Raw genomic sequence first — 27,990 nt, 5'->3', positions numbered from 1 at the left:
TTTTTGGTTGAACCACTTGAAAATAAGTTGCAGATAGCAGACATTTCACCATTAAGTACTCCAACATATATCTCCTAAAAACAAGAATATTCCCCTATATAACCACAATAAACTTATCACACTCAAGAAATTTAATATAATGACATATATTTTCCCTAGCCTTAAAATTTTTTTTTAAACTTTCAGAAAAGCTGCAAGATTAGTACAATGAGCACCCTGTTTACCCTTCATCCAGATTCACTGACATTTTACCTGACTTGCTTTGTCTCTCTTTGAATTTGTATGTATATAATAACAATAATGAAATAATTATTATTTTTGCTGAATCATTTGGGAATTAGTTGCAAAAATGTTTACATTGCACCACTATCTACTTCAGCATGTATCTTCTGAGAATAAGGACATTTCCCTACATAATCACAATACCATTACTACACTCAAGACATTTAACCTTCATATAATACTATTATCTATAGTTGATAGTTGATAGATTTCCCCAGTTGTCTCATTAGTGATCTTTATAGTTTTTTATTTTTGGAAAGCCAGTCAAGGATCATGCATTGCATTAAACCATCTTTAAATTTGTGTTTTTGCAAAGATCACTGGCTGCAGTGTGAATTGTCAGAGAGGTTAGAGAGCAACCAGGGAGAGCAGCTGGGAGGTTACTTGTAGCAGTCTAGGTGAGAGATGATGATGGCTTGGATCAAGGTGGCAGCAGTAGAGGCAGAGGTGGAGAGAAACTGTGCTTACAAGATACATATTAGGAGGGAATTCACAGGATGTGGTGATAGGTTAGTTATGGGAGGGGAAGTGTCAAGGATGAGTATCAGGTTTGTGCATCTGGATGGATGGCATTAGTTCCATAAGATATGGACTACTGGAGGGGCACCTTGGTGGCTCAGTCAGCTGAGTGTCCAACTCAAGTCATGATCTCACGGTTTGCATCTGACTCAGTTTGCATCTCTCAGTTAAGCATCTGACTCTTGATTTTGGTTTGGTGATCTCACGGTTGGTGAGTTAGAGCCCTGTGTGGAGCCCCGTGCTGACAGTGCAGACCCTGCTTGGGATTCTCTCTCCCCCCCACCCTCCTCTCTGCCTGGCCTCTGCTCATGTCCCTGTGGGCACACATGTGTGTGCTCTCTCTCTCTTTCAAAATTAAACCTTAAATTTTTTTTTTTTAAAAAGAAGCTTGGAATTTTCAGTTATGCCCTCATTCTCTTGAGAAGGGAGAGGGGCTGAAAATGAAGTTAATGATTGATCATGCCTACATGATGAAGTTTCCATCAAATCCCAAAAGTATGGAGTTTGGAGAGCTTCTGGGTTGGTGAACATGTGGAGGTGCTGGGAGAGTGGCATGCTGGAGAGCCCCTTCCCATATACCTTGCTTTATCTCTTCTATATGGATGCTCAGCTGTATCCTTTATCATATCCTTTTATAATAAACTGGTAAATGTAAGTAAAATATTACCTTGAGTTCTGTGAGCTGCTCTAGCAAATTCATAGAGCCCAAAGGAGGGGTCAGTGGAACCTCAATTTATAATCAGTTGGTCAGAAGCACAGGTGACAGACAACCTGGGCTTGTGGCTGGCATCTTAAGCGTGTGTGTGTGTGTGTGTGTGTGTGTGTGTGTTGGGGTGGGTGGGGCACAGTGTTATAGGACCGAGCCCTTTAACCTGTGGGATCTGATGCTATCTCTGGGTAGAGAGTGTCAGAACTGAATTAAATTGTAGGCCAGGGGTGTGGGGGCGCCTGGGTGGCTAAGTCATTTAAGCACCCAACTTCAGCTCAGGTCGTGATCTCATGGTTTGTGAGTTCAAGCCCCGCATGGTGTGAGGTCCAGCCCGACTTTGGGGCTTCGAGCTGACAGTGCAGAGCCTGTGTGGGATTCTCTCTCTCTCTCTCTCTCTCTGCCCTTCCTCACATGCACGCTCTCTCTCTCTCAAAAATAAATAAAAATAAACTCATAAAAAAAATTGCAGACCACCCAGCTGGTGTTGCAGAAAATTGCTTGGTGTGGGGAAAAAGCACACATTTGGAAGTGAAATGTTTTATGTGACTAGTGAAGGAGATTCACAGGGAAGAAACACACAGGAGATAGACTGAAGTAAGGTTTTCCCTGACACAAGTGGAAAATTAAGTTCTTCCAATATATGATCCCTCATTCTGATACACAGATTATCCAAATGTTAACATTTCATCAGGTTTGCTTTATTTCTATGTATCTATCTACACACATATAATTTTTTTGCTGAACCATTTGAGCATAAGTTTCAGAGATAAAGCCCCATTTACCTCTAAGTACTTGGGATGGTTAATTTTATGTGTCAAATTGACTGGGCTATTGGGTGCCCAGATATGGGGTCAAACATTATTCTCGGTCTTTTTGTAAGGGTGTTTTGGGATGAGGTTAACATTTAAATTGGCAAATCAGATTGCCCTTCCTAATGTGGGTGGGCCTCGTCAGTCAGAGGCCTGAATAGAACAAAATGGCTGACCATCTTTGAGAAAGAGAGTTCTTTCCTGCCTGAGTGCCTCTGATTTGGGACACTGGCTTTTTTCCTGCCTTTGGACTCAAACTGAAACATTGACTCTTCCTGGGTCTTCAGCCTGCTGGCCTGCAGACTGGAATTGCAGCATTGGTTCTCTTTGTTCTCAGGCCTTTGGACTTGGACTGGAACTACACCGTCAGCTCTCCCGGTTTCCAGCTTGCTGACTCACCTGGCAGATCTTGGGACTTGTTAGCCTACATAATCGTGTGAGCCAATTCCTTATAATAAATCCTTCTCTATCTCTCTCTCCGTATATTTCCTATGTGTCTGTTTCTCTGGAGAACTCTGATATTTACTAATGAGTATTTAGTTAAAAAAAAAAAAGACATTTTCTCACATAACCACAATGTAATTGTCACACGGGAAATTGACATTGATATAGTACTATTATCTAATATACAGATCTTATTCAAAATTTGTTAATTTTCCCACTAGTGTCTTTTGTATAAAATGAAAAAAAAAATGTTCTGGTTCAGGATCCAATCTGGGATCACATGTTGTATTTAGTTGTTAGATCTCTTTGGTCTCCATTAATTAGGAATAGTTCCTTAGTCTTTGTCTTTCATGACTTTGACATTGTTGGAGAGTACAGAACATTTATTTTGTAATGTCCCTCAATTTGGGTTTGTCTGCAGATTTAGGATATGCATTTTTGGCAAGAATACTGCCAAATGATATTGAGTCCTTCTCAGTGAACCATACCAGTGGGCATTAGCTTGATTTGTCTTATTGCTGATGATAATTCTGATCATTTGTTAAAGGGATATCTTTCAGTTTCTCCATTGTAAAATTCTTTTTCCATTTGTAATTGTGGGTGATATTTTGAGTCTATGTACTATCTTGTTTCTCATTAAGCTTTTGTCTACTAATTTTAGCATCTGAGAAGTGTATCTGAAGCAGGAATTATTGAAGATGGAATGAGATCATCATGGATGGGTGGGTGAGGAAGTGGGTAAGGGTGAGAGAGCATATGGTGAAAAAGACTCCAATTTTCTATTAAATCACTTTGGCTAGCATGTGAAGATGGTATTAGAGGAACAGGAAGAATAGAAAAGCCGTTCACAGTAGTATGGTGAAAGATAATCTGAGTGAAGGCAGGAGATGGGCTAGAGAGAAATAAATTGATCAGAATGCTGCTAAAAAAGATAGAATCTATAGGACTTGCTTTTGGTCAGGCCTTTGCAACTTGCTAATCCAGCAACTGATAGGGAATGTTGGGAGGCTGTGGTTGGAGAAGGCCTTGCTAGGGAGGTGATTTAATCAGAGATCTGAATGACTAGGGGGTAACTAACCATGAGGAAAGAGAGATCTGGGCAGAGGGAATGTATTCATTATGTTCTGGATGTGTTATGTTAAGCTCAGTGTTGGCATACTTGTTGTTCTTAAATGTATTGGATGGATGTGTGAACTAATGTGCAAATAGGGCTGATGTCATTGTTATTTCTGTTGCAAAAATAAATGGAAGCTTTGTAAATTGCAAACTCCACGGGGCAAGTTATAGTGTCTTTGTTTTTAATAAAAACATAGTAAGAATAATATCTCCTATTTAGTGAAGGTTTGTCTTGGCCAGATTGAGACTTTTAGAGGCTTTGAACATCAAAAGATTATGGTGGCCACCTCAGGTGTAATTAAACAAAACAAAACACAAAACCAATAAACACTAATCTGTGACATGAGGATGGAGTGTCTAACAAAATACTCATTTCCCCCCCATGATGATTACTTCAATATTTGATCATGAAAAACTTAATTTGTGCTTATTGGTGTATAATTTACACATAAGGAATTTACAAATCTTAAGTGTACAGTTTAATTCTACATATGAATACACGCATATCAAGATACAGAAAATTTCCAGAACCTTGGAAGGCTCCAGGGAAATCAATACCACCTCCCCACAGGTAATCGTTATTCTAACTTCTATCACCATAGATTAGTGTTGCCCATTTTAAAACTTCATATAAAAAGAATCACATAGCATGAATTCATTTGTGTTTGTCTTCTTTTGTTCCACATTGTCTGTGAGATTCATCCAAGTGCATTGCATTTCTGTTTGCTGTATAGCCAGGAGTGGAATTGCTAGGTCATATGATAAACCTAATGTTTATTTTTATGTATGTATGTATGTATATATTTAAGCTTATTTATTTATTATTGAGAGAAACAGAGAGAGCACAAGCAGGGAGAGGGGGTAGAAAGAGAGGGAGAAAGAGAACCCCAAGCAGACTCCGTGCTCAGCACAGAGCCTGGTGCGGGGCTCAGTCCCACAACCACGAGATCATGACCTCAGCCAAAATCAAGAGTCAGACACATAGCAGACTGAGTCACTCAGACGTCCCCCTAATGTTTATTTTTGAAATGAAAAATTGGTTCAGGGGCACCTGGGTGGCTCAGTAGGTTGAGCATCCGACTTCGGCTCAGGTCATGATCTCACGGTTTGTGAGTTCAAGCCCTGTGTCGAGCTCTGTGTGGACAGCTCAGAGCCTAGAGCCTGCCTCGGATTCTGTATCTCCTTCTCTCTCTGTCCCTCCTCCACTTGCACTCTGTCCCTCTCTCTCTCAAATATAAATAAACATTAAAAAAAATTTTTTTTAAAGAACAATTGGTTCAAAGAATTTTGGGGATGCCCCTGCTCTGTTGGTGCTAGGTACTTTTCTAAATGTTTTACATTTATGAACTCTCTTAATTTTTACAACAGCCCCATGAAGTACCTAATATTACTTTTTTTTTTTTTTGATGTTTGTTATTTTTGAGAGAGAGTGAGCGGGGGAGGGGCAGAGAGTGAGGGAGACAGAGTATCCAAAGAAGACTCTGCTGCTGTCAGCGCAGAGCCTGATGTGGGGCTCGAACCCATGAACTGCAAGATCCTGACCTGAGCTGAAGTATGACACTTAACTGAGCCACCCAGGTGCCCCATCTACTATTATTACTTTTGATTTACCAGTGAGGAAGCAGAGACGCTTGGAGGTTAGGTAACTTGCCCATGATCACATATCTGGTAAACAATGCAGAGTCAGGCTGTAGAATTTGGGCTCTTAAACATTAAGCTATTTGGCCTCCTAATACAGCTTTGGGACCTCTCAGTTTCCAGGCTCTGTATTAGGTTCTTTACATTTATCATCATTTATTCTAACAAGTCTGTTATGGTTGGATATATATGTATGTATGTATATATATATATATATATATATATATATATATATATATATTTGTTTAGTTGTTTAATTGACGAGCTTCCAGTATATCTTCCATCACTCTGGCTATCACAGTCTACTATTTATAGGTGGCATTTGGAGAATGGTTCTTTTTTTTTTTTTTTTTTTTTTTTTTTTTTTTTTTAAATTTTTTTTTTCAACGTTTATTTATTTTTGGGACAGAGAGAGACAGAGCATGAATGGGGGAGGGGCAGAGAGAGAGGGAGACACAGAGTCGGAAACAGGCTCCAGGCTCTGAGCCATCAGCCCAGAGCCCGACGCGGGGCTCGAACTCCCGGACCGCGAGATCGTGACCTGGCTGAAGTCGGACGCTTAACCGACTGCGCCACCCAGGCGCCCCTGGAGAATGGTTCTTGAGTAAAGAGAAATATTTTTGAAAAGAAGACACTAATTCCCTAAGAGTGTTATTTCATGTATTCATGCCGAAAACATTCAATTACCTTTTTAAGAGCCAGGTAGAAGGAATTAAGGACTCAGATTCAAAGGTGAAGAAGACATGGTCTCTCCCTTGAGGTGGTTACAGAAAGGAAGTGAGACCAAAGCCAAAGCAGAGTGGTAAGCACTATCACCAGGATTTGAACACAGAGGTGGGTACCCTGAGGCTGTGTGCGTATGGGAGTAGGGAAGGCCTCATGAAGGAGGAGGTGATATCTGAGCTGAAGGAAGGTCAAGAGGAAGATGAAGCCTTCTAATCAAAGGCAAGTGTACATGCAATGTTAGAGACCTATGGAAAGGTCCTAACTGAATGGTGTGCAGCTCACTATGGAGGAGGCTGGAGGTGGTGGTTGTGGTGACAGAGGTGGAGGGAGAGGGGAAGAGAGAGGACTATGGAATGGGGCTAGAAGGCAAAATAACGGTTTAACTGGATTCCTTGGGAAGGAACTCAGTTGCCTTTGGTTAAAAATCCCGGTTGCCTTTTTGTTAAAGGAGGTAAGATCCAGTCTGTTTGTCTGTGATGGTGTACTACTTTTACGGATGGCCTGCTCTACTTCACGTTTTAATAGCTCTGGTAAGAATGCTGGGAAAAGAGCTCTGGGGAGCAATAGATAGTAATTGAGCCTGGTATAATTTGTGGGAGATTGGCCTATCTAAATTAATCTAATAAGGTTTTATAGCTGGATGGAATCTAAAATATTAAATCTAATTTTCTCTCATTCTCTTTCTCTCTTTACCAGAGAAAGAAGGGGAGGCTGTGTAAGTTAAGTGGCTCGTGAAGCCCAACATCTAGTGAGTGAAGTAGTATAAAGAGCACAATTTTTGAGTCAGGCAGACCTGAGTTCTAACCATGTCTTAGTAAATGGCCATGTCACCTTCAGCAAGTGCCCTAACTTCTCTGAGCCTTACTTTCCTTTTCTGTGAAACAATTACATCTACTTCATAGGTAGCCCCCAGCATAGGGCTTATCACATAAGGTTCCATATATTCTCTTTGCCCTTCATCTTTCCTAACAGCACAGAGTCATTGTGATAGAGGTAAAAAAGAGATAAAAAGTGGAAGAGTTGGGGAGGTCAGTGCCCCCTCAAGCAGGGTCTCTCAAGCTACCAGAGTTATAGTAGCCCCCCTGCCCCAATCTGGACTGTCTGGGTTCAGACCCTGTAGGTCTGAAAAGTTGACACTGTCAGAACTTCCAGCGTTGATTGGCTCATTGGGGAGAGACTCACACTAACAAAACAGACAAGAAATTTATGAATAGTCTAGGGTGCAAATTCATTAACTTCTAGTGATGTGTCTTATAACTAGCTCATGCATTCTCAGTCTCATATTTTTATCTTGAAGTAGAATAATCAGAAAGTTGTCGAGCCCAGTATCTGAGCTAAGAGAGTTGGGCAGTCTTCAGAAATATTTCATCCAGGTTGTAAGAAAGGCTGATGATTTCACAACCAAGGACCCTTGGTTGTGTGTGTGTGTGTGTGTGTGTGTGTGTGTGTGTATTCACAGTGCTGGAGAAACAACACATTCCTATTGTAATTGCCTCATTTAGACTCTGTGTGGACTACATCTTTCTATTAACACATGCATCTTCTGAAATGATATAATTGATTGAGTTAGAATTACCTTCAGGTACATTCTGCTATTGAAAAAGCACTCTCCCATCACCTTTGATTGGATCTGGGTGTTTCACATGTTTATACCAACATTCTTACCAGCTACAGATAGCTGATATTAACTTGCAGACTTGAGATTTCCTCTATTTTCTAGAAGCATCTCATGACAGTTCTTTGCACTAGTCTCACTTATCTGTATACCCATTGCCTGGTAGGTAGCATGTACTTGATAAATGTCAGTTCAATAAAGGTGAGGATAAAAGAGAGGACATCAGAAATGGGCTCGATGAATAGGATTTAAGTCCTCCAGTCCTCATGGAACACTCAGGAGAGGGTGCAAATGGTGTGAGGGATGTAGAACCACCCAGGATGGGAAGCTGAGGAGGAAGAAACAACTTTCCAGGTTTCTCTAGAAGGAAGTTGGAAGATTAGGAAAACAAGTGTTACAGGGCTGTTGCTGAAATCTAAGAGAGCAGTGAGGAAGCAGACAGGAACATGGATTAAAAAGTGAAGAGAGGGGCGCCTGGGTGGCGCAGTCGGTTAAGCGTCCGACTTCAGCCAGGTCACGATCTCGCGGTCCGTGAGTTCAAGCCCCGCGTCAGGCTCTGGGCTGATGGCTCAGAGCCTGGAGCCTGTTTCCGATTCTGTGTCTCCCTCTCTCTCTGCCCCTCCCCCGTTCATGCTCTGTCTCTCTCTGTCCCAAAAATAAATAAACGTTGAAAAAAAAAAAAAGTGAAGAGATGCTAAGTAAGTAGCCAGATATGCTGTTGAGATGCAGGTGAGTGGATTCTAAGTGTAATTTGGCGAAAAAGAGCAAACAGAGGAGGTAGGCGGTTGTTTGGGTAAGTTCGCATCTGGATTGGTCGAGTTGTTGGGACAAATGAGTTGAGGTACCCACTAAGCGGTTTAGTGTAAGGGTCTGAGCTTCTAGAACAAATCTGGGATAGTTGAAAGCATGGAAGTGGGAAGACTCCTCGGGAAGAGCGAAGAATGGAGGGGGGTTTTGTGTAGGGGGCAGAGCCCAGACAGACACGAGAATTTAGAGCCAGGTAGAGGAAAATGAGCAGGATGGGGGAAAGTCGGGGGACATTTTGAAAGCCAAAGGAGCAAGTTTCAAGGCGGTAATCGGATGCCTCCTGGAGGTCCGGAGGAGGACAGATCTTTTTCAGTCCTTGGTTACAGTGTATTCCGAGGAGCGGGGATGGCTGGGGGTGGGGCTAAGCCACACCGAAGGCCACGACTAAATTGCAGAGAAAGCAGACGGCCTTGGTAATTTTTCTGGGAGTTCAGCTGTGAACAGACAGAAAAGGCGGGACTTGGAGAGTAATTTAAGGCTCAAGGGGATAACTGGCTTCAGAATCCCTACCCTTGAGTGGGAACAACTCTGCATCTGCTGGAGGCCCCTCTGCAGGCCTTTTGGGTCCTTAGGATTTCCCTTCTAGCTCTAAACTGGAAAAAAAAAGAACCAATTCCCTCCCCCCTCTCCCCACCCCCCACCTACCTCCGCCTCGCCTTCTCTAAACTGAAAACAAAAATTGCCACTCAGTAAAACGCCAAACCAGCGTTTTGTCCGAAAGCTTTCTTTCTTTAAAAATCCTCTCATGCAAATTAGGAGCTTTAATGTGGCTCCCAGCGATTGGTAGGTACGTACGAAATCCGTCATTTCCTTGTAGTGCAGGATGCAAACGAAGAGTCCGTTTTCTGCCTTCCGATTGGCTGTTTGATTGGGCTACTTCCCTTCACCCCTCCCGGTAGCTCTTATAAATTACACCAAATTGGTTATCCTTTCCACTTCCTTCTCCTTGAATAAGAAGCTGTAACTGCATTTTTGGCCGTAATGTCTGGACGCGGAAAGCAGGGAGGCAAAGCTCGCGCCAAGGCCAAGTCGCGCTCGTCCCGAGCCGGCCTGCAATTCCCGGTGGGCCGAGTGCACCGCCTGCTGCGCAAGGGCAACTACGCCGAGCGGGTGGGGGCCGGCGCGCCGGTGTACCTGGCAGCGGTGCTGGAGTACCTGACGGCGGAAATCCTGGAGCTGGCGGGGAACGCGGCCCGCGACAACAAGAAGACGCGCATCATCCCCCGCCATTTGCAGCTAGCCGTGAGAAATGACGAAGAGCTCAACAAGTTACTCGGGGGTGTCACCATTGCCCAGGGCGGCGTCTTGCCCAATATACAGGCGGTCTTGTTGCCCAAGAAAACGGAGAGTCACAAGCCTGGCAAGAACAAGTAATTAGGAAGCTTGAGACCATCCCCACTAACCCCAAAGGCTCTTTTAAGAGCCACCAAAGTGTCAAATGAGGGGCTGATCACGGAATAGCGCATTAGCTCTTTTTTTGAAAATTTGGGTGGCTCTAAAAAGAGCCTTTGGTCTTTGGCTTGTCATGGTTTATTTGCTTTTGGCTTTGTGGCTTTCGGTTTTCTTTGGTAAGAGAACGGCCTGGATGTTAGGCAGCACGCCGCCCTGGGCGATGGTGACTTTGCCCAACAGCTTGTTCAATTCCTCGTCGTTGCGGATGGCCAGCTGCAGGTGGCGGGGGATGATGCGCGTCTTCTTGTTGTCGCGGGCCGCGTTCCCCGCCAGCTCCAGGATTTCCGCCGTCAGATACTCCAGCACCGCCGCCATGTAGACCGGCGCACCGGCCCCCACCCGCTCGGCGTAGTTGCCCTTGCGCAGCAGGCGGTGCACTCGGCCCACCGGGAACTGCAGGCCGGCGCGGGACGAGCGCGACTTGGCCTTAGCGCGGGCCTTGCCTCCCTGCTTTCCGCGACCCGACATGACTGAAAGTGAGGTTAGAACACCTAAAGCTCTGAACCTCACAACAAAACAGGATTGAAAGCTCAGCGATTGAAAAGCCTTTATAAGCTTTGCTAGGGGTGGGGTCAGGAACGAGTTTTTCATTGGTCCTAAATTGGCTCCAGAACTGGCCAATAAGGCCAAGAGTAGGTGCTGTTACGTAGTTATTACTGATAACGCAAGGTCCCTGCAAGGCCCAATGGAAATGAAGGACTTTTGGAGCCCTAATTTGCATACGGTGGTTATAAAAGGATCAGGCCCGCCCATTCTCGCACTTCTTTTCTTTGCTAACGCGTGTGGTGTTGTACAATGCCTGAGCCGGCAAAATCCGCTCCCGCGCCCAAGAAGGGCTCGAAAAAGGCGGTCACCAAAGCCCAGAAGAAGGATGGCAAGAAGCGCAAGCGCAGCCGCAAGGAGAGTTACTCCATCTACGTGTACAAGGTGCTCAAGCAGGTGCACCCCGACACTGGCATCTCGTCCAAGGCCATGGGCATCATGAACTCGTTCGTCAATGACATCTTTGAGCGCATCGCCGGCGAGGCCTCCCGCCTGGCGCATTACAACAAGCGCTCAACCATCACGTCCCGGGAGATCCAGACGGCTGTGCGCCTGCTGCTGCCCGGCGAGCTGGCCAAGCACGCCGTGTCCGAGGGCACCAAGGCCGTCACCAAGTACACCAGCTCCAAGTGAGTCCCTGCCGGGACACGGCGCTCGCACGGGTCGCCGGCCGCTTGACTCCAAAGGCTCTTTTCAGAGCCACCCACCTAATCACCAGAAAAGAGCTTTGTTCACTTATTTTCCCCTCACTTCCTTCTCACAAAGTAAGTTTTACTTGCGAAAGGTCATGGAAGATGGCACACGTAGTATCTAAGCCTTTCTTAAACTTGAGACTCCTGGCGCGTGACTGGCTTTGCTTTTTAATCTAGAGCGCGTCTTAAAGACTTTTAACTGTCTTAGTTTTCCTACAAATCCTTTCGAATTAAGATATTGGAGAATCTGTTCCTCCTCACCTTCCGTCCCTAGACTATTGTGTCCTGGTCGTTCTGTTGGGTGTATGTTTCATCGGTGTTCTAAAACGAAATGAGTGATTTCGGTCATCCTCACTTAAGAAAGAGTCCCAGGACAACTAAGCCCCGGGGGCCGCGGATATTGCGTCAGAGCGCTGAAGAATTCTTCCGAGCGTTTGGCAGCTGCCTGGGTGCCCAGTCACCAGTTCTGCCCTGCGGTGTGGCCTCCTGTGGATCCCAGCGGTCTGGGCGTTAAGGGTGGAGCCTGTGCTGCCGGGTCCTAGCCTTTCCCTGATTGGACGACATGAATATTTAAAATCACCCGCCCGCTCCGGAATTTGTAGATTCTGGTTTCCGCTGCTTACTTTGGGTCTTTGAAATTCCCGTTATTTCTCGGTTTGTGGATCGTTTTTGCATTTAATTCTTCTCGGAACGCTCCGGCCTTAGGTCACTGCACGGCGCTGGTCACTGAGGTCTGGGCTCAAAAGCCACCTCTCGGAGGCCTTCCCAAGTCCCACTCAGGAATTTGCGCCTCTTGTTCCTGCCTGTCATCCGGTCTCATGGTTTTCTCTTCCTCTTAGCAGCCGTCAGAAATTGGTTCGTTTCTTAGGTATGGTCTTTGTTCTCAACCCCTTAACAGAGACTTTGCTGGTCTGTTTTTCTGTATTGTCCGTGCCAATCAGTGCCTGGCACAAAGCGGACACTTAAATACTTACTGAATTATTAAGATCTGTCGAATTAATTTTCCCACCCCATCCTTTTCTTAATCGCTCCCGTGGATGGATGGGTGCCGTTCATTTCCATTAGATACATGTGAAGACATGAAAATGGAAATGCTTTTGGAGCTCTTTGCCCAAGTCCGTCCGTGGTCACCTCAGGGCAAGATCTCTGAGGAGGCCCGTGTTAAGATTCTTTTTGCGCCAAATAGGTGACAACGGTTGGTTCTCCCTATACGCTCCTTAGTGTAGCGTAACCTCTTTTGGATTTTCGTTAAATTCAGAGCATTGAATCCTTTTCCAGTCTCCTTTTCTGAAACCCATCACTTCCACCCTGATCCTCTGTTCCCCATGGAGATGAGCATTTAATTTACACTCACCTTCTCATTTATCAGGAAGCCCCGAAAAGATAGACCCTGTAAGACAGGCAAGGTTAATAACCCTTTTGCAAAGGAGGTTGAGAAAAACAATGGGATTGGTTCACTGGTCATGCAGCCAACTTTTCCACCTTTGTATCCTCAAATGCGTGGACAATTGCATTTTAGTTTTATTTTGTGTGATTACAGAATGTTCACAGTCTTTCTGTCCAAGCCTTGATTTTGCTGATGAAGACACTGATCAGTTATTCAACTCTGCTTTTGGCTAAGGGGTTCTGGGGTTGATCCTAAGAGTTTTGTGAATTCAGACGGACTCCAGACATCATGAACTGAATCAGTCTTCTGTTTCCCACATGCGTGTTTTCAAGTATGTGTAGATGCTATTGTATTAATAAAATTACCGATTAATTTAAAAGCTTGGCTGCTTTCTTTTTATCTGCAATATATTTTCTCATTAAATGAAGTAAACAGATACAACCACTGCTGGGTCTGTGGAAAAGGATAAATATTTGTAAACCATTGGCCAAAATTACTTCTACCCAAGAGGTGCACTGGGGTTGAAGTAGGTTGTTATGAGGACACTGTTAATGTTTAGTCATTTAAAAAGACATGACCACAAATAAGAAGCATTATAAACAAGGTAGAAGAAATAAAGTCCTTAAGAAAGTTTAGCTAACACCTATAGAGCACTTACTATGTGCCAGACAATGTTCTCCAGGCCCTTTATACATATTGACTCATTTAATCCTCACAAGAACCTCATGAAATAGTTACCATTATTATCTCCCATTTTATAGTTGAGGAAACTGAGGCATAGAAAGACTTCTCCTCAGAAACTCTCCAGAGAATAAACTGCTAGTTCAGGATTTAAGGGATTTGAGAGAGTAAGATCAATCTCTGAAAACCTGGATCCCTCCTTGGATTTTGGGGGGAAATTATCTATGCTTTACAATTAAAAGGAATATCACCTGCTTTATTCTTTTCAGGATGTGCCCTGTATATAAATCTATGGTGATGGTGGTGGCTGAAATCCTTGGGGAGGGGACTGAGGGGGTTCTGGTTCTCCATCGGAGAGGCCATATCTCAACTTGCTTATCAGTTGGAATCCCTTCACTAATATGAGAGAGTCTTGGTTACTGGTTTCAGGCTCCTCCTGGGCATGGTGTTCACTAGCAAGGAAACTGCAGAGTGGGGAAGGGGAAGAGGTGATAGAATTTGAAATTTTAACTCCAGAGGGGAGCTAATTAGTGATAGTGAGTTTAATCTTCCTAAAGAACCTTTTTCATCACTTCTTTCTCCTGCTCAGACATCTGTTGTCTATTTGCTTATGTTGGGGTTAACAATGATTGTTATAATAATTGCCTCTACTTATTGAGCACTTAACTACTTCATGGTCTTCTGCATTGCATCATTCGATCTATAACTGGCACCACTGAAGTAGATTCCATTATCATCATCCTTATTTTCTAGATAAAGGAAACAGCCTCAGAAAAGTTAAATAACTTGTCCAGGATTGTTTAGGAAGTAAGTGGTGGCGCTGTAATCCAACACACATTTTTAAAAAGCTTGATATTCAAAGCTTTCCAAAATCTGTCTCTTCCTCCTTTTATAGCTGTGTCTCCTACTGCTCTCCTATAGGGTTAGGTGGGTTTTCTGCTCTACTTCAAATGGTCTGTTCACCTTCCACTAAATCCATTTGCTGCTTCCCAGGTCTGGATTGGATTGCTCCTTCCTTCTGGCTTGGCCAGAGTTTTCTTTCAAGCCAAAGTCATACCTTCCAGCTCAAATGACATCTCTTCCTTCATTTCTCTATCATACCCACTTGCACGCACCTGTTCTATTCAAGTGGGAGAAAGTGTTAGGGTTGCATCTCACCTCTTCTAGGATCAAACCTCTTGGATATTCCATGTTCTCCTGCTAGAGTAATCTTCCAAGCACAGGTCTGACCTCATCACCTACCTGCTGATAAACCTCCAGTGGCCTGTATCACTGCCTCAGTTTGGCCTTCAAGAGAAAAAAAATAAAACAGAAAACATAAAACTTTATCAGTAATTCTTACCATATTTGGTTTCACAATGTGGCCTGGGGAGGGGGCCTTTCTTTAAGAGGGAGGTTAACATAGCTCACAATACAGGTAATCAGTAATTCTGACACAGAGAGTAGTAAGCCTGAAGGGCAGCTCTGTTTGGGTTTCAGCAAGTGACCCTTAACTGCAAGACTGTCCCTGTGCCTAGGGAGACTAGGTTTCATCATTCATTTCATATGGGCAATGGAAAATCTTTGTCTACTAATTTTGTAAATCTATTAAGTATCTATTGATATTAAGTTCTATAAGAAAGGCTCTCTAGGATCATTCCTCTTCTCTGACTCCTAAGCATTGCTAGACATGATATCATTGATTCATTTTTTCATTCAAAAATTGGTTGAGTGTGTTAGATATCAGGCAATCTGCTGGGCAGTGAGCATACAAGATTCAACAGAATAGAGTGGCTTCTGCCTCCCTGGACTTTTAGTGCCTAGGAGAGAAGTTGGATATTAAACCAGTGACTATAATAAAGTGTGATGAGTGTTAAGTGGGATAAGTGCGGGCACAGATAGTGCAATGGAGGGAGGCCTAACTTGACATTGGTGGGGGCGAGGAAGGCCTCTGGGAGGAGGGGACTTTAGGATGAGGCCTGAGGTGGATGGGAAGGAAGAGTGTTCCAGGCCATGGGTGGCATGGGCAAAGGCCTGGGGGAGAGCAAAAGCCAGCTGGCTCAGAGAAGTAGGAGGAACTGCAAGAAGCAGTTTAGAGGGCAAGTTTAGGTAGCGTTTGGAGGGCAAGGAGGAGAGCACAGTAAAACGAGTTTACACCGGAAGGTAGAGCCCAGACCTTGCCAGATTAGACCAGACATATGGAAACAGACTTTAGAGAACCCCATTAGCTTCTAGGCTAATGTGACTATGGAGACAGGAAGGAGCCAAATGGCAGTGAAAACACAAATGGCAGTGAAAACACAGTCTCAGAGGCCACAGGGTCTATGTCCATTAAAGCACCTTCTGGGGCAGATGGCACCCTGGCCCTCAAATGGGTATCCATTCACTGCAATGGGGTATCCCTTAACATAGAAATGGCTGCATCAGGCCATCCAGGCTGATACCAGCCACCATGGCGCTCTGAGGAACCATGAGATTTCCAGGGGTCTGTGAGATCCATAATAGGTCAAATGTAAAGGTTTGCTAATGCCCAGTGCTGGTTAAGGTTAGAGAAATGGGGTAATCTTATACACTATTAGTGGGAGAAGAATGTGGTGCAAACTTTTTAGTGGGTAATGTAACAATAACTATCACAATTCCCTTTTCATATATGAAACAAAACAAAAATGTCTAAACAAAATCCTCCAAGATACTTATGCAGGGAGGGTAAATAGCAGCTTTTTATTTCTATTTTCTATTTTTTCCTACTTTTTTTATTATTAAAACATTGTTTTTAAAGTTTATTTTGAGAGAGCGCGCGCATGCGCACAAGCGGCGGAGGGGCAGAGAGGAAAGACAGAATCTCACGCAAGCTCTGTGCCATCAGCGCACAGCCAGATTCGGAGCTCGTACTCACCAACCAACCACGAGATCATGACCTGAGCCGGAATGGGAGTCAGACACTTAATTGACTGAGCCACCCAGGCACCCCTCTACTTTTTAAAAAGTTTATTTATTTATTTTTATTAAAAGTTTTTTTAACGTTTTATTTATTTTTGAGACAGGAAGAGACAGAGTATGAACAGGGGCGGGTCAGAGAGAGGGAGACACAGAATCTGAAACAAGCTCCAGGCTCTGAGCTGTCAGCACTCGAACTCACGGACGGTGAGATCATGACCTGAGCCGAAGTCGGCCGCTTAACCGACTGAGCCACCCAGGCGCCCCTATTTATTTTTGAAAGAGAGAGAGAGTGTGGGTGCGGGAGCCAGGGAGGAGCAGAGACAGAGGAACAGAATTCCAAGCGCAGAGCAAAGTTTGGAAGTCACAAACTGAGATCATGACCTGAACCTAAATCAAAAGACGGCCGCTTAACCGACTGAGCCACCCAGGTGTCCCAACAGCAGCTTTTTATTAAAAGCATATTTTTAATTCCTGGGGCGCCTGGGTGGCGCAGTCGGTTAAGCGTCCGACTTCAGCCAGGTCACGATCTCACGGTCCGTGAGTTCGAGCCCCGCGTCGGGCTCTGGGCTGATGGCTCAGAGCCTGGAGCCTGTTTCCGATTCTGTGTCTCCCTCTCTTCTGCCCCTCCCCCGTTCATGCTCTGTCTCTCTCTGTCCCAAAAATAAATAAACGTGGAAAAAAAAAATTAAAAAAAAAAAAATAAAAGCATATTTTTAATTCTTGATAATTGAGAAATTAAAACATATACACAGAGGGGAAGATACCCATTACCCAACTTCATCAATTACCAACTTAAGACTGTCTGTCCTGTATCATTTTGAAGCAGATCACAGACAGCATATTATTTCATCCATAAATATTTCCTTATGTATCTCTAAAAGATAAGGACCACAATACCAAGTCACATCTAAACAAATTAACAATAGTTCCTTAATTCATCAAATATCCAGTTGGTGTTAAACTTAATCTACATGTCACAGCTTTAAAAAAATGCTTGGTTTAAATCTGAATCCAAATAAGTTCTGAACATAATGGTTGGTTGACACGTCTTTCAACTCTAATATATGTTTCCCATCCATCTCTATTTTTTTCTTTTTTCTTTTTTTAATTATTTAAAAAAATTTTTTTAATGTTTATTCATTTTTGAGAGAGAGAGAGAGAGCATGAGCAGGGAAGGGGCAGAGAGAGAGGGAGACACAGAATCTGAAGCAGGCTACAGGCCCCCAGCTGTCAGCACAGACCCTGACGCGGGCTTGAACTCACAAACTGCGAGATCATAACCTGAGCCAGAGTCAGACGCTCAACCGACTGAGCCACCCAGGTGCCCCCTTTTTTTCTTTTTTAAATGTTTGTTTATTTTTGAGAGTGAGAGAGAGTGCGTGAGTAGGGGAGGGGTAGAGAGAGAAGGAGACACAGAATCAGAAGCAGGCTCCAGGCTCCGAGCTGTCAGCCCAGAGCCCGACACTGAGCTCGAACCCACGAACTGAGAGATGATGCCCTGAGCTGGAGTCAGACGCTTAATCGCTTGACCGACTGAGCCTCCCCAGGTGCCGCCATCTCTATTTTCGTGTAATTTCTTTGTTAAAGAGACATGGTTGTTTTTCCTGTAGAGTTTTCCAGTTGGGATTTTGCCTATGGCTTCCCTGTGATGTAGTTTGTTGTGATTCTTTGTCCCTTTACGTTTCCTGTAGAAACAGAGAGAATAAATGGAGCAGAAGGTGATTAGATTTAGATTCATTTTTGTACTTTCTGGCAAGACTGCTGCACAGGTGGTGCTATTTTTTTTTTTTTTTCTCTATCAGGAGACACACAATGTGTAGTTGCTCCCCTTTTTGTGACAATAGCTGTTGATGCTTAATGCTTGGATCCTTTAATTCATTAGTGGCTGCAAAATGATATTCTAGCACTCCTCAATTTTATTAGCTGGCAAGCTTCAATAAAGAGAAAGCAGTATTATTTTTAATATTAAACACTCAGAAAGTACTTAACTATCTAATAGGTGAAAAGAGAGTGACAGGATCCCTTTTGATATAAATAAAAAAGTGTATGTATGTATTGGTATGTATACATGCATATATGAAGGAAACATTTTTTTGGAATTTCATATGATAAAACTCATAATAGTGGCTAGTCATAAGGAGAAGAGTTTGGGTAGCCCAGAAGGAGGATTTTACTTTTTCTTTATATCTTTCAATATTATTTGAATTTTTGATGAATGTATGCTTGAAATCATTGTCAGCAGAGGTTATTTGGACAGTGGGGTTATTGGCTTTAAGGAAAAACAAAAGCAAAAACCCAGTGCTGTGAGAATATTTTTGGTGAAAATAATGCTTCAAATACCTATCCTAATGCTTGGCATCTAGTAGACCCTCAATTCATCTTCATTAATTCTGAAAAACAGTTTAAAAAATCTTCAAGAGGGGTGCCTGGGTGGCTAGTCGGTTAAGCACCTGACTTAAGCTCAGGTCAAGATCTGTTTGTGGGTTCGAGCCCTGTGTTGGGCTCTGTGCTGACAGCTCAGAGCCTGGAGCTGCTTCAGATTCTGTGTCTCCTTCTCTCTCTGCCCCTCCTCTGCTTGCGATCTGTCTCTCTCTCTGTCTCAAAAATAAATAAACGTTAAAATTTTTAAATAAAAAAAATAAATAAAACATGTTCAACAATATAACCAGCACTCAATCTAGACAGCAACAATGGACTCCAAGTGTTCCTGGGACTTGTGTATGGACCTACAGGTCTGGGATTGGGACTCTGCTAGTACAATCACTTAAAAAATCGTGAACATCAACTTTAAAAGAGTTATGTTCTGAAGTGATTTTCCTGACTAGTCAATTTTGCTGCTGAGGCCTCTGTCATAGATTAGGTCCTCAGCCAGGTCAGGAGAGCCAGTCAGGCTCTTTAAGGAGGACTGACTGGGTCATGGAGGGGTGTGAAATCAGGTGATGAGAGTACAGAGGATTGGCCCTGGACAGTTGGCATGGGTTACTGAGCAAGTCAAGAGCAATATTTGGGGAAGGTTATTCTGACCCTCTTAATCTTTACTCTGACTGAGCCATGCAGGATAAATTGGTGCTCCTAAATGTTACTCTTATTTTTCTGAAATTTGCAAATCACACATAATCTGAGGATCTTTTACTGTATTTGCTGTATATATTTAGTAGAACCACTGCCCTTTTTTCTTATTATTCCTTTGTATGTTTATTTTTTACTCCCTTGCAGACAATCATTCTAATTTTGCTTCTATGTGTTTGTGCAAAAGGTGTATTGCTTTCTATGCATTAAAAATAATTATTCTTGGGGTGCCTGGGTGGCTCAGTGGGTTAGGCATCCAATTTCAGCTCAGGTCACGATCTCGCACTCCGTGAGTTCGAGCCCTGTGTCAGGCTGCGTGCTGACAGCTTGGAGCCTGAAGCCTGCTTCGGATGTTGTATCTCCTTCTCTCTCTGCCCCTCCCCGCTAGCGTGCTCTCTCTCTCTCTCTCTCTCAAAAATAAACATTAAAAAATTAAAAAAAATTATCCTTGCATACTATATATTGCACTTATATGGTATTTTTGAAATAATAAATTACAGAGATGAATAGATTAATGGTTTCCAGGGAATGGGGGTGAGATGGGAGGTGGTTGGGAAGACACTGGGAAGTTCTTTTGAGATGACTGAATGGGACGGTATCTTGATTGTGGTGGTGGTTACACGAATTTACACATGGAATAAAATTGCATAGAATTACATGCACACACGCACATGAACTCAGGTTAAAAAAACATGTGAGAAGTCATTAAGGTCTGCATATTAGTTAACAGTAATGTACCAATGTCAATTTTCTGGTTTTTGCTATTGCATTGCAGGTATTTAACACATCACCATGGGGAAAGGCTTAGTGAGGGACACATGGAACTCTTTGTACTGTTTTTGCAACTTCCTGTGAGTCTATTACCATTTCAAAATAAAAACTAAAAAGCTACAGAACATACTTTACTAGTAATTAAATAGATGCAAAGGTAAAATAGAATGTCATATATATTGTTTTCAATAGAAAATTTCTTCTTTGGTGCCAGACAATGTTTTAAACACTTTACACGGATTACCTCATTTAAAAAAATTTTTTTTAACATTTATTCATTTTTTGAGAGACAGAGAGAGAGCACAAGCAGGGGAGAGGCAGAGAAAGGGGGAGACACAGAATCCGAAGCAGGCTCCAGGCTCTGCGCTGTCAGCACAGAGCCCAGTGCAGGGCTTGAACCCATGAAACATAAGATCATGACCTGAGCTGAAGTCGGATGCTTAAATACTGAGCCACCCAGGCGCCCCTGGATTACCTCATTTTATTCCCCTAATCTAATAACCTAATAACACTATCAGCAGGTAGCATCATTATTTCCATTGTACAGATGTGGAGACAGAACCACTGAGGGGTTAAGTCACATGTCAGTAAGTGGCCAAGCCAAGATTAAAAGTCAGAGTCTCTTTTCAGTCATTATGCTGTACTACTAATGTCAAAGAAGCAAGATATTGAGGCAGCATTTACAGCAGTTAACAATATTGTAAATAACCAAAAATGTAGGAATGCTGAAATAAATATAGGAAAAAAAAATCATCCTATCTCAATCAACCTGCAACCAGCACTTAGCTATTTATTGATATCAAGCCATATTTACTGACTAGTTTTCAAAGAGGAAGAACATATACCAGAGAAACAGTGAAGTGTCTCACCAAACAAGGAAAAACTAGAGTTAATAGGTTGTGGGGAAGCATGGACTGTAGAGTTTTGATGGGCTTAAAGCAAAGCAGGGCTGTGTGAAAGGATGGACATCAGAATTAGGCTTTGAAGTGTATCCAGGTTCCTGTTTCCTTGGAAACCACAAAGTTAAGATAAAGATGAATGTTGTGTTTAGAAACCTCTTACTGAAGTTTTGTACTTGGGTTGAAAATCAAGGTCTGTGTCAAAGTGATTTAGGTCCTTTTGGCGGGAGGGGGATGTTTCATTCTAGTTGATGTGATTTCAAACTGAAAAGGTTCTGGTAGTCTGTGACTTTTAGAACAGATTTCTCAGTGAATAAGAAAGCAGTAGTCATTCAAAGAAGGGGATCGTGACAATATAGCTGCAGCATGTCCTTGAGACCTATGTTTCCTGCTATTTCTTTGGCTAGCTGTATCTATTATCCCAGCCTGATGAATAGCAGAACACATTTTTACTTTCTCAGTTCTAGTTAATTTCTACTCTCTGAGAATGTATGTAAGTGGGATCGTGTTTTATATCTTATTCTATGTTTTACTTTTTCCCTTCTCTAATCCTATTTTATTTTTTTTTTCAACGTTTATTTATTTTTGGGACAGAGAGAGACAGAGCATGAACGGGGGAGGGGCAGAGAGAGAGGGAGACACAGAATCGGAAACAGGCTCCAGGCTCTGAGCCATCAGCCCAGAGCCCGACGCGGGGCTCGAACTCACGGACCGCGAGATCGTGACCTGGCTGAAGTCGGATGCTTAACCGACTGCGCCACCCAGGCGCCCCTCTAATCCTATTTTAAAAATTGGCTTTTCCTGCTCATTCATCTCCCACAGAACGCAACCTGTGTCTGTGCTATCCCTGTTGTGATGTGAACATTCAATCTGTTGATTGAACTGCTGCATTAAACTGCATGATGGGCAAAACCACATTTCATCTCCTCACTCGCAGTGACAAACATCCAGGTTTGCTCTAACTCCCCATCACAAAAAGTGCTACAATGAACATTGTTGTACATTTCCCTTATGGACCTAGGTAAGAATATCTTTTAGATAAAAACTCAGGAACAGAACTGCTTATTGGGATCCGTTTATTCTTTTTTTTTTTTTTTAATTTTTTAATGTGTATTTTTGAGAGAGACAGAGATAGAGACAGTGTGAGCAGGGGCGGCGGAGGGGCAGGAAGAGAGGGAGACACAGAACTACAAGCAGGCTCCAGGTTCTGCACTGTCAGCACAGAGCCGGATGCAGGGTTCGAACTTACAAACTGTGAGATCATGACCCCAGCCAAAGCCTAGCTTAACTGACTGAGCCACCAGGCAAGCCCAGAATCTGTTTATTCTTAACTGAACAAAGAGTACCAAGCTCCCCTCCAGAATGGTTGCCCCAGACTTCCAACACCATGGTATCAGTGCTCCTCTGAGCCTACTTCCAGAGCAACCCTTGGGTCATCCAACTTTATGAATTTTTCTACACTCGCTGGTGTAAAGTGATATCTCATTATTCTTTTCATTTTTGTTTCTTTGATTATTAATCAGTTCAAGCATCTCTACATGAGTTTGATAGCTTTTGTGTTTGTTCTCTTGTATATTGCCTGTTCATATCCTTTGCTCCAACATTGTTTCTAGAATAAAACCTAGCCTCTCCCTAGTTTGGCATGGAGTCCCTGGTACTAAAAGCTCACTTTTTTTTTTTAAGATTTTTTTTTTAAGTAATCTCTACACCTACATGGGGCTCAAACTCACAACCCTGAGATCAAGAGTTGCATGCTCTATTGACTGAGCCAGAGGCACCCCTAAAGCTCACTTCTCGTCACTGCCCTTTGCCCATGCTACATGTGGCCCCATAAAAGTTCTTTGTTTTCATTGTCTGTTCTGCCTGGATTACACCACCTTCTCCTAGCCCCCAATCTAAACATGCCTCAAAACCTAAATACTCTTTAGAACCCAGCTCAAAATATCACCACCATATTTGCTCAGCTGGAATGGACCTTTTCCTCTCAGCTCCCACAGAGCTCAACCTACATTTCCTTTAGTCATCTACCATGATAAGACTTCCACTCTAGCTACTGAGGTGGATATTACCTCCCTACAAAGACAGGCATAGGTTTGTGCAAGCATAGAGAGATTCAGAAGGCATATTCAGAGAAATATTAAGATTTATTAAACATGAGTAAGATGATTTTATTTTGTTCTTTGTAGTTTCCTGTAGCCAGTGGTTTTTTCCTAACTATAGATTGTAAACCATTAGTGGGTTATGAAATTGATTTACTTGATAGAGGTCATCTTTTTACTTTTCCCTTTTTTTAAGAAGATAGAGTATATCACAAATAGTATCATTTTGTGAAACTTGTTGCAATTTATATATATATTTTTAATGTTTATTTTATTTTTGAGAGAGAGAAAGAGAGAGAGAGAGACAGAGTGCGAGCAGGGGAGGGTCAGAGAGAGAGGGAGACACAGAATCTGAAGCAGGCTCCACTGCTCTGAGCTATCAGCACAGAGCCTGAAGCGGGGCTCGAACCCATGAAGCGTGAGATCATGACCTGAGCTGAAGTTGAACGCTTAACCGACTAAGCCACCCAGGTGCCCCTTCAATTTATATTCTTGTGTAAAGGCAATGTAAAATGAATTTCTTACTGTGAGTTGAGGTCGAGAGGTTTGTTCTACTGTGCGGAAGGGTCACAGAACATATTCCCCCAATATATGCTACTTTGGCATATTGATATTTTGAGCTGTAGGCTCAAACAACAATGTAAGGACAGATTTTCTCTGACCCTCCCCTCACTTACCTGCCTCAAGATACAGCCTCCAGAAGGAACTCAGTTGTCATAAGTCCCTTTCCTGGGAGTTTCATCAAGCAGGGAATATTACCCCTTATCAGAGGAGAACTCGACTCCACAGCCAGACAAACTTTGTCACAAACTCTCATATCTCCCGTGTATTCTTCTAAGGGCCCATTCATCTTTTAAAAAGGCATTTACTGTCTCCTAAGAGGCCTCCAGTTCCCCTCCTCTTTCACTATTAAGATGGTATTTATGTCTGAATTCTAAGCCACCTTGGGGAGTTAATTATTTTTCCCTGGGTGTCTCCCATGTATACATGAGGTATGCATGTTAATAAACTTCTGTTTACAGGTACCTGGGTGGCTCTATTGGTTGAGTGTCCAACTTTGGTTCAGGTCACTTTCTCACTGTCTGTGAGTTTCAGCCCCGCGCCAGGCTCTGTGCTGACAGCTCAGAGCCTGGAGCCTGCTTCGGATTCTGTGTCTCCCTCTCTCTCTGCCCCTCCCCTGCTCGCATTCTGTCTCTCTCTCTCAAAAATAAAATAAACATTAAAAAAATATATTAAACTAAATAAATACATAAACTTCTGTTTGATTTTCTCTTGTTAATCTGTCTTTTATTATGGGAGTCTCAGCTAGGAATGCAGAAGGACAGAGGGAAAATTATTTTCTCTTCTCTATAGTACAAATATATATATATATATTTAATGTTTATTTATTTTTAAGAGAGAGACAGAGTGTGAGTGGGGGAGGGGCAGAGAGAGAGGGAGACACAGAATTGGAAGCAGGCTCCAGGCTCCGAGCTGTCAGCACAGAGCCTGGTGCGGGGCTTGAACCCACGAACTGCAAGATCATGACCTCAGCCAAAGTTGGATGCTCAACCGACTGAGCCACCCAGTTACCTCCCCTACAGTACAAATATTGATATTATTTGTATCTATGTGTAATCACTTTCCCTGGAAAGCTTGAACCTAATACAAAAGAAAAGTAAAACACAAAGCGTAGGCTCAAATTCCATCCTGGTCACTTTTTAGCTGGGTGACCCGTATTCCCAGGGGGCTAATCTTCACCAGAAATTTCCCTATCTGTAAAACAGAAATAAAAAGACCTACTTCCTTTCCAGGGTTATTGTAGAATCAAATGAGAAGACATAAGGGGAAGGCTTTTGTGAGTCACAAAACATCCAGGAACCCAAATATTCTTATTGTCTGGGTCACAGTCTAGAAGAATCTCTAGATGCTACTCCTCTAGATTATATAATGTACCCATTGTTTCCTGTGAGTCTTTCCACATCCTGATTGTGAGGTTCCCAAGGTAAAGATCTAGGACTTGTACTAGTTAGTGTTTATCAGAATGTTAATGAAATGACTAATAATTATTACTTTATTGCCATGTTGAGATTCTGCCCTAAGTACTTTGCATGGACTGTGTTTATCTCATTTCATCCCTATGGTAATCCCATGAGGTATGTACCTTTCTTGTCACTATTTTACAGATATTCAAACTGCAACATCAAGCCCCGGTTGTAGTAGCTCTGTCTTTTCTCTTCCAGTTTTTCCCAGACAAGTGAATCTGGGGAACAGTTTCCTAGTTGTCCAGTTTGGGCCTTCCCCAGGTCACCAGAGGTATCTAGCCAAGGGCCACAGACGTCTCTGTGTATTGCTCTGAAGGCTGGAGTTTTCTAAGTGGAGACACAGCCTCCCCTCTGGCCCCCACACTGTCGGACACAGGGGGTGTGAGTAAAAATGCAAATCTGTTCCTTGTGGTTTATACTCAGGTGTAACAGACAGAAGGGCCTTTTGGAGATGGAAAGTGCAGGGGCACCTAAAAAGAGAAAATTAGGGGAAGTCTGGTTCTGCTTTGAGAAGGCCCTCTAAGAGGCTCTGAGCTCAGAATCTGCAGTGGGTTGAATAGTGTCCTCCCAAAAGTCATGTCCACCTGGAAGCTCAAAATGTGACCCTATTTAGAAATAAGGCCTTTGCAGATGTAATTAAGGATGTTTAGATGAAATTCTCCTGGATGTAGGATGGAATAAGAGAAAGGAGTCGGGGGGCGCCTGGGTGGCGCAGTCGGTTAAGCGTCCGACTTCAGCCAGGTCACGATCTCGCGGTCCGTGAGTTCGAGCCCCGCGTCGGGCTCTGGGCTGATGGCTCGGAGCCTGGAGCCTGTTTCCGATTCTGTGTCTCCCTCTCTCTCTGCCCCTCCCCCGTTCATGCTCTGTCTCTCTCTGTCCCCAAAAAAATAAACGTTGAAAAAAAAAAATAAATAAAAAAAAATTTTTAAAAAAAAAAGAGAAAGGAGTCGGAAAAGAAGACATCCAGATGGCCAACAGACAAATGAAAAAATGAAATGAAAAATGAAAAACTGTTCAACATCCCTCATCATCAGGGAAATACAAATTAAAACCAGATGTTGGTGAGGATGCAGAGAAGGAGGATCTCTTTTGCACTGCTGGTGGGAATGCAAACTGGTGCAGCCACTCTGGAAAACAGTATGGAGCTTCCTCAAAAAGTTAAAAATAGAATGACCCTATGACCCAGCAATTGCACTGCTTGGTATTTATCCATGGGATACAGGTGTGCTGTTTCGAAGGGACACATGCACCCCCATGTTTATAGCAGCACTATCAACAATAGCCAAAGTATGGAAAGAGCCCAAATGTCCATCGATGGATGAATGGATAGAGATGTGATATATATATATATATATATATATACACACACACACACACACACACACACACACACACACAATGGAGTATTACTCGGCAATCAAAAAGAATGAAATCTTGCCTGTGCAACTACATGGATGAAACTGGAGGGTATTATGCTAAGAGAAATTAGTCAGAGAAAGACAAATATCATATGACTTCACTCATATGAGGGCTTTAAGATACAAAACAGATGAACATAAGGGAAGGGAAGGGAAGCAAAAATAATATAAAATCAGGGAGGGGGACAAAACATAAGAGACTCTTAAATGCAAAGAACAAACTGAGGGTTTCTGGAGGGGTTGTGGGTAGGGGGACGGGCTAAATGGGTAAGGGGCATTAAGGAGGACACTTGTTGGGATGAGCACTATGGGTGTTACACATAGGGGATGAATCACTGGAATCTACTCCTGAAATCATTATTGCACTCTATGCTAACTGACGTAGATGTAAATTTAAAAAATAAATAAATAAAATTAAAAATAAATAAATAAGTAAATAAAAAGAAACAGACATGGGACTCAGGAAAAAAAAGAGAGAGAGAGAGAGAGAGAGAGAGAGAGAAAGGAGCGGGAAAGACACAGGGGAGAAGGCCATATGAAGACACAGGCAGAGATTGGAGATTTTACTGCCAGAAGCCAAGGAAAGCCAGGAGCCACTTGAAGTTGAAAAAGGTGAGGAAGCCCCCCCCCTCCCCCCCCCCCCCCCCCCGGCTCTGCCGGGGAAGCTTTGGAGAAAGCCTGGCCCTGCTGATACTTCGGTACTTTGGATGGACCACTCGTCTCCAGAAATGTGAGAATATGAATTCCTGTTGCTTCAAGCTACCAAGTTTGTGGGAATCTTGGCAGCCCTAGGACCCTAACGGGTTCTAGCAGCTGTTTGGGTGTGAGCTTTCCTCAAGAGCAAGAAGAGCTTGGCCACTGCTACAAGCCCACGGTGAAGGTGAAGCGAGTCTGGGTTCTTCCTGCCCCGCATGGCCTTGGGGGGCCCTACAGAGGCCCAGGTCTGGGAGAGGCCAAGCAGTGTCTGGGAGCGCTCAGCGCTGCTCATGAAGACGGAAGCCTTGAGGAACTCCGGGCCAAGCAGGTCAGGGAGGCTGGTCAGGCTCATGGAGGAGCCAACCTGTTCACTGTGGAACACCAGGTCTCCCAGACCCCTTTTTCCTCCTCAGCCACATCTTCCTCCACCCCACCCCCACTCCTTTCTGCAAGTACACTTCCTACTCTGCTCCTGATGACACTCAGATCCCCACCCCCCCTTCACCAAGTTAAAAGAAACTGGCGTCTTTGATGAATGAAAAGGACTGTGTGTATCCTTTTCCTGCTTTAACAAACGACCCCAAATTTATTCTCTTATAGTCTCCAGGTCAAAATCCCAAAATGAGTCTTAAGGGGCGAAAATCAGTGTCAGAAGGACTGATTCCTTCTGGAGGC

The 27,990-nt window shown here is 43.3% G+C and overlaps 3 protein-coding genes across 3 annotated transcripts; 2 read left to right on the top strand and 1 right to left on the bottom strand.

The window, feature by feature from the left end:
• Positions 1-9,591: 9,591 nt before the first annotated feature.
• Positions 9,592-10,065, top strand: LOC115520211 (histone H2A type 2-B). The gene has a single exon (XM_030324375.1). The coding sequence runs from the start codon at positions 9,647-9,649 to the stop codon at positions 10,037-10,039; it is 393 nt and encodes a 130-aa protein (XP_030180235.1). The 5' UTR covers positions 9,592-9,646; the 3' UTR covers positions 10,040-10,065.
• A 48-nt stretch (positions 10,066-10,113) lies between these two features.
• On the bottom strand, positions 10,114-10,624 carry LOC115520213 (histone H2A type 2-C). The gene has a single exon (XM_030324376.2). The coding sequence runs from the start codon at positions 10,583-10,585 to the stop codon at positions 10,196-10,198; it is 390 nt and encodes a 129-aa protein (XP_030180236.1). The 5' UTR covers positions 10,586-10,624; the 3' UTR covers positions 10,114-10,195.
• Positions 10,625-10,865: 241 nt separating this feature from the next.
• LOC115520214 (histone H2B type 2-E) lies at positions 10,866-11,364 on the top strand. Its single transcript, XM_030324377.1, has one exon. It carries the CDS (start codon positions 10,913-10,915, stop codon positions 11,291-11,293), a length of 381 nt encoding a protein of 126 aa, XP_030180237.1. The 5' UTR covers positions 10,866-10,912; the 3' UTR covers positions 11,294-11,364.
• Positions 11,365-27,990: the final 16,626 nt, after the last annotated feature.

Source organism: Lynx canadensis, chromosome C1 (genome assembly GCF_007474595.2).
Source record: "Lynx canadensis isolate LIC74 chromosome C1, mLynCan4.pri.v2, whole genome shotgun sequence".
NCBI lineage: Eukaryota > Metazoa > Chordata > Mammalia > Carnivora > Felidae > Lynx > Lynx canadensis.
Note: the sequence above shows the minus strand (reverse complement) of the source record. Positions and strands in the feature narration are given on the sequence as shown.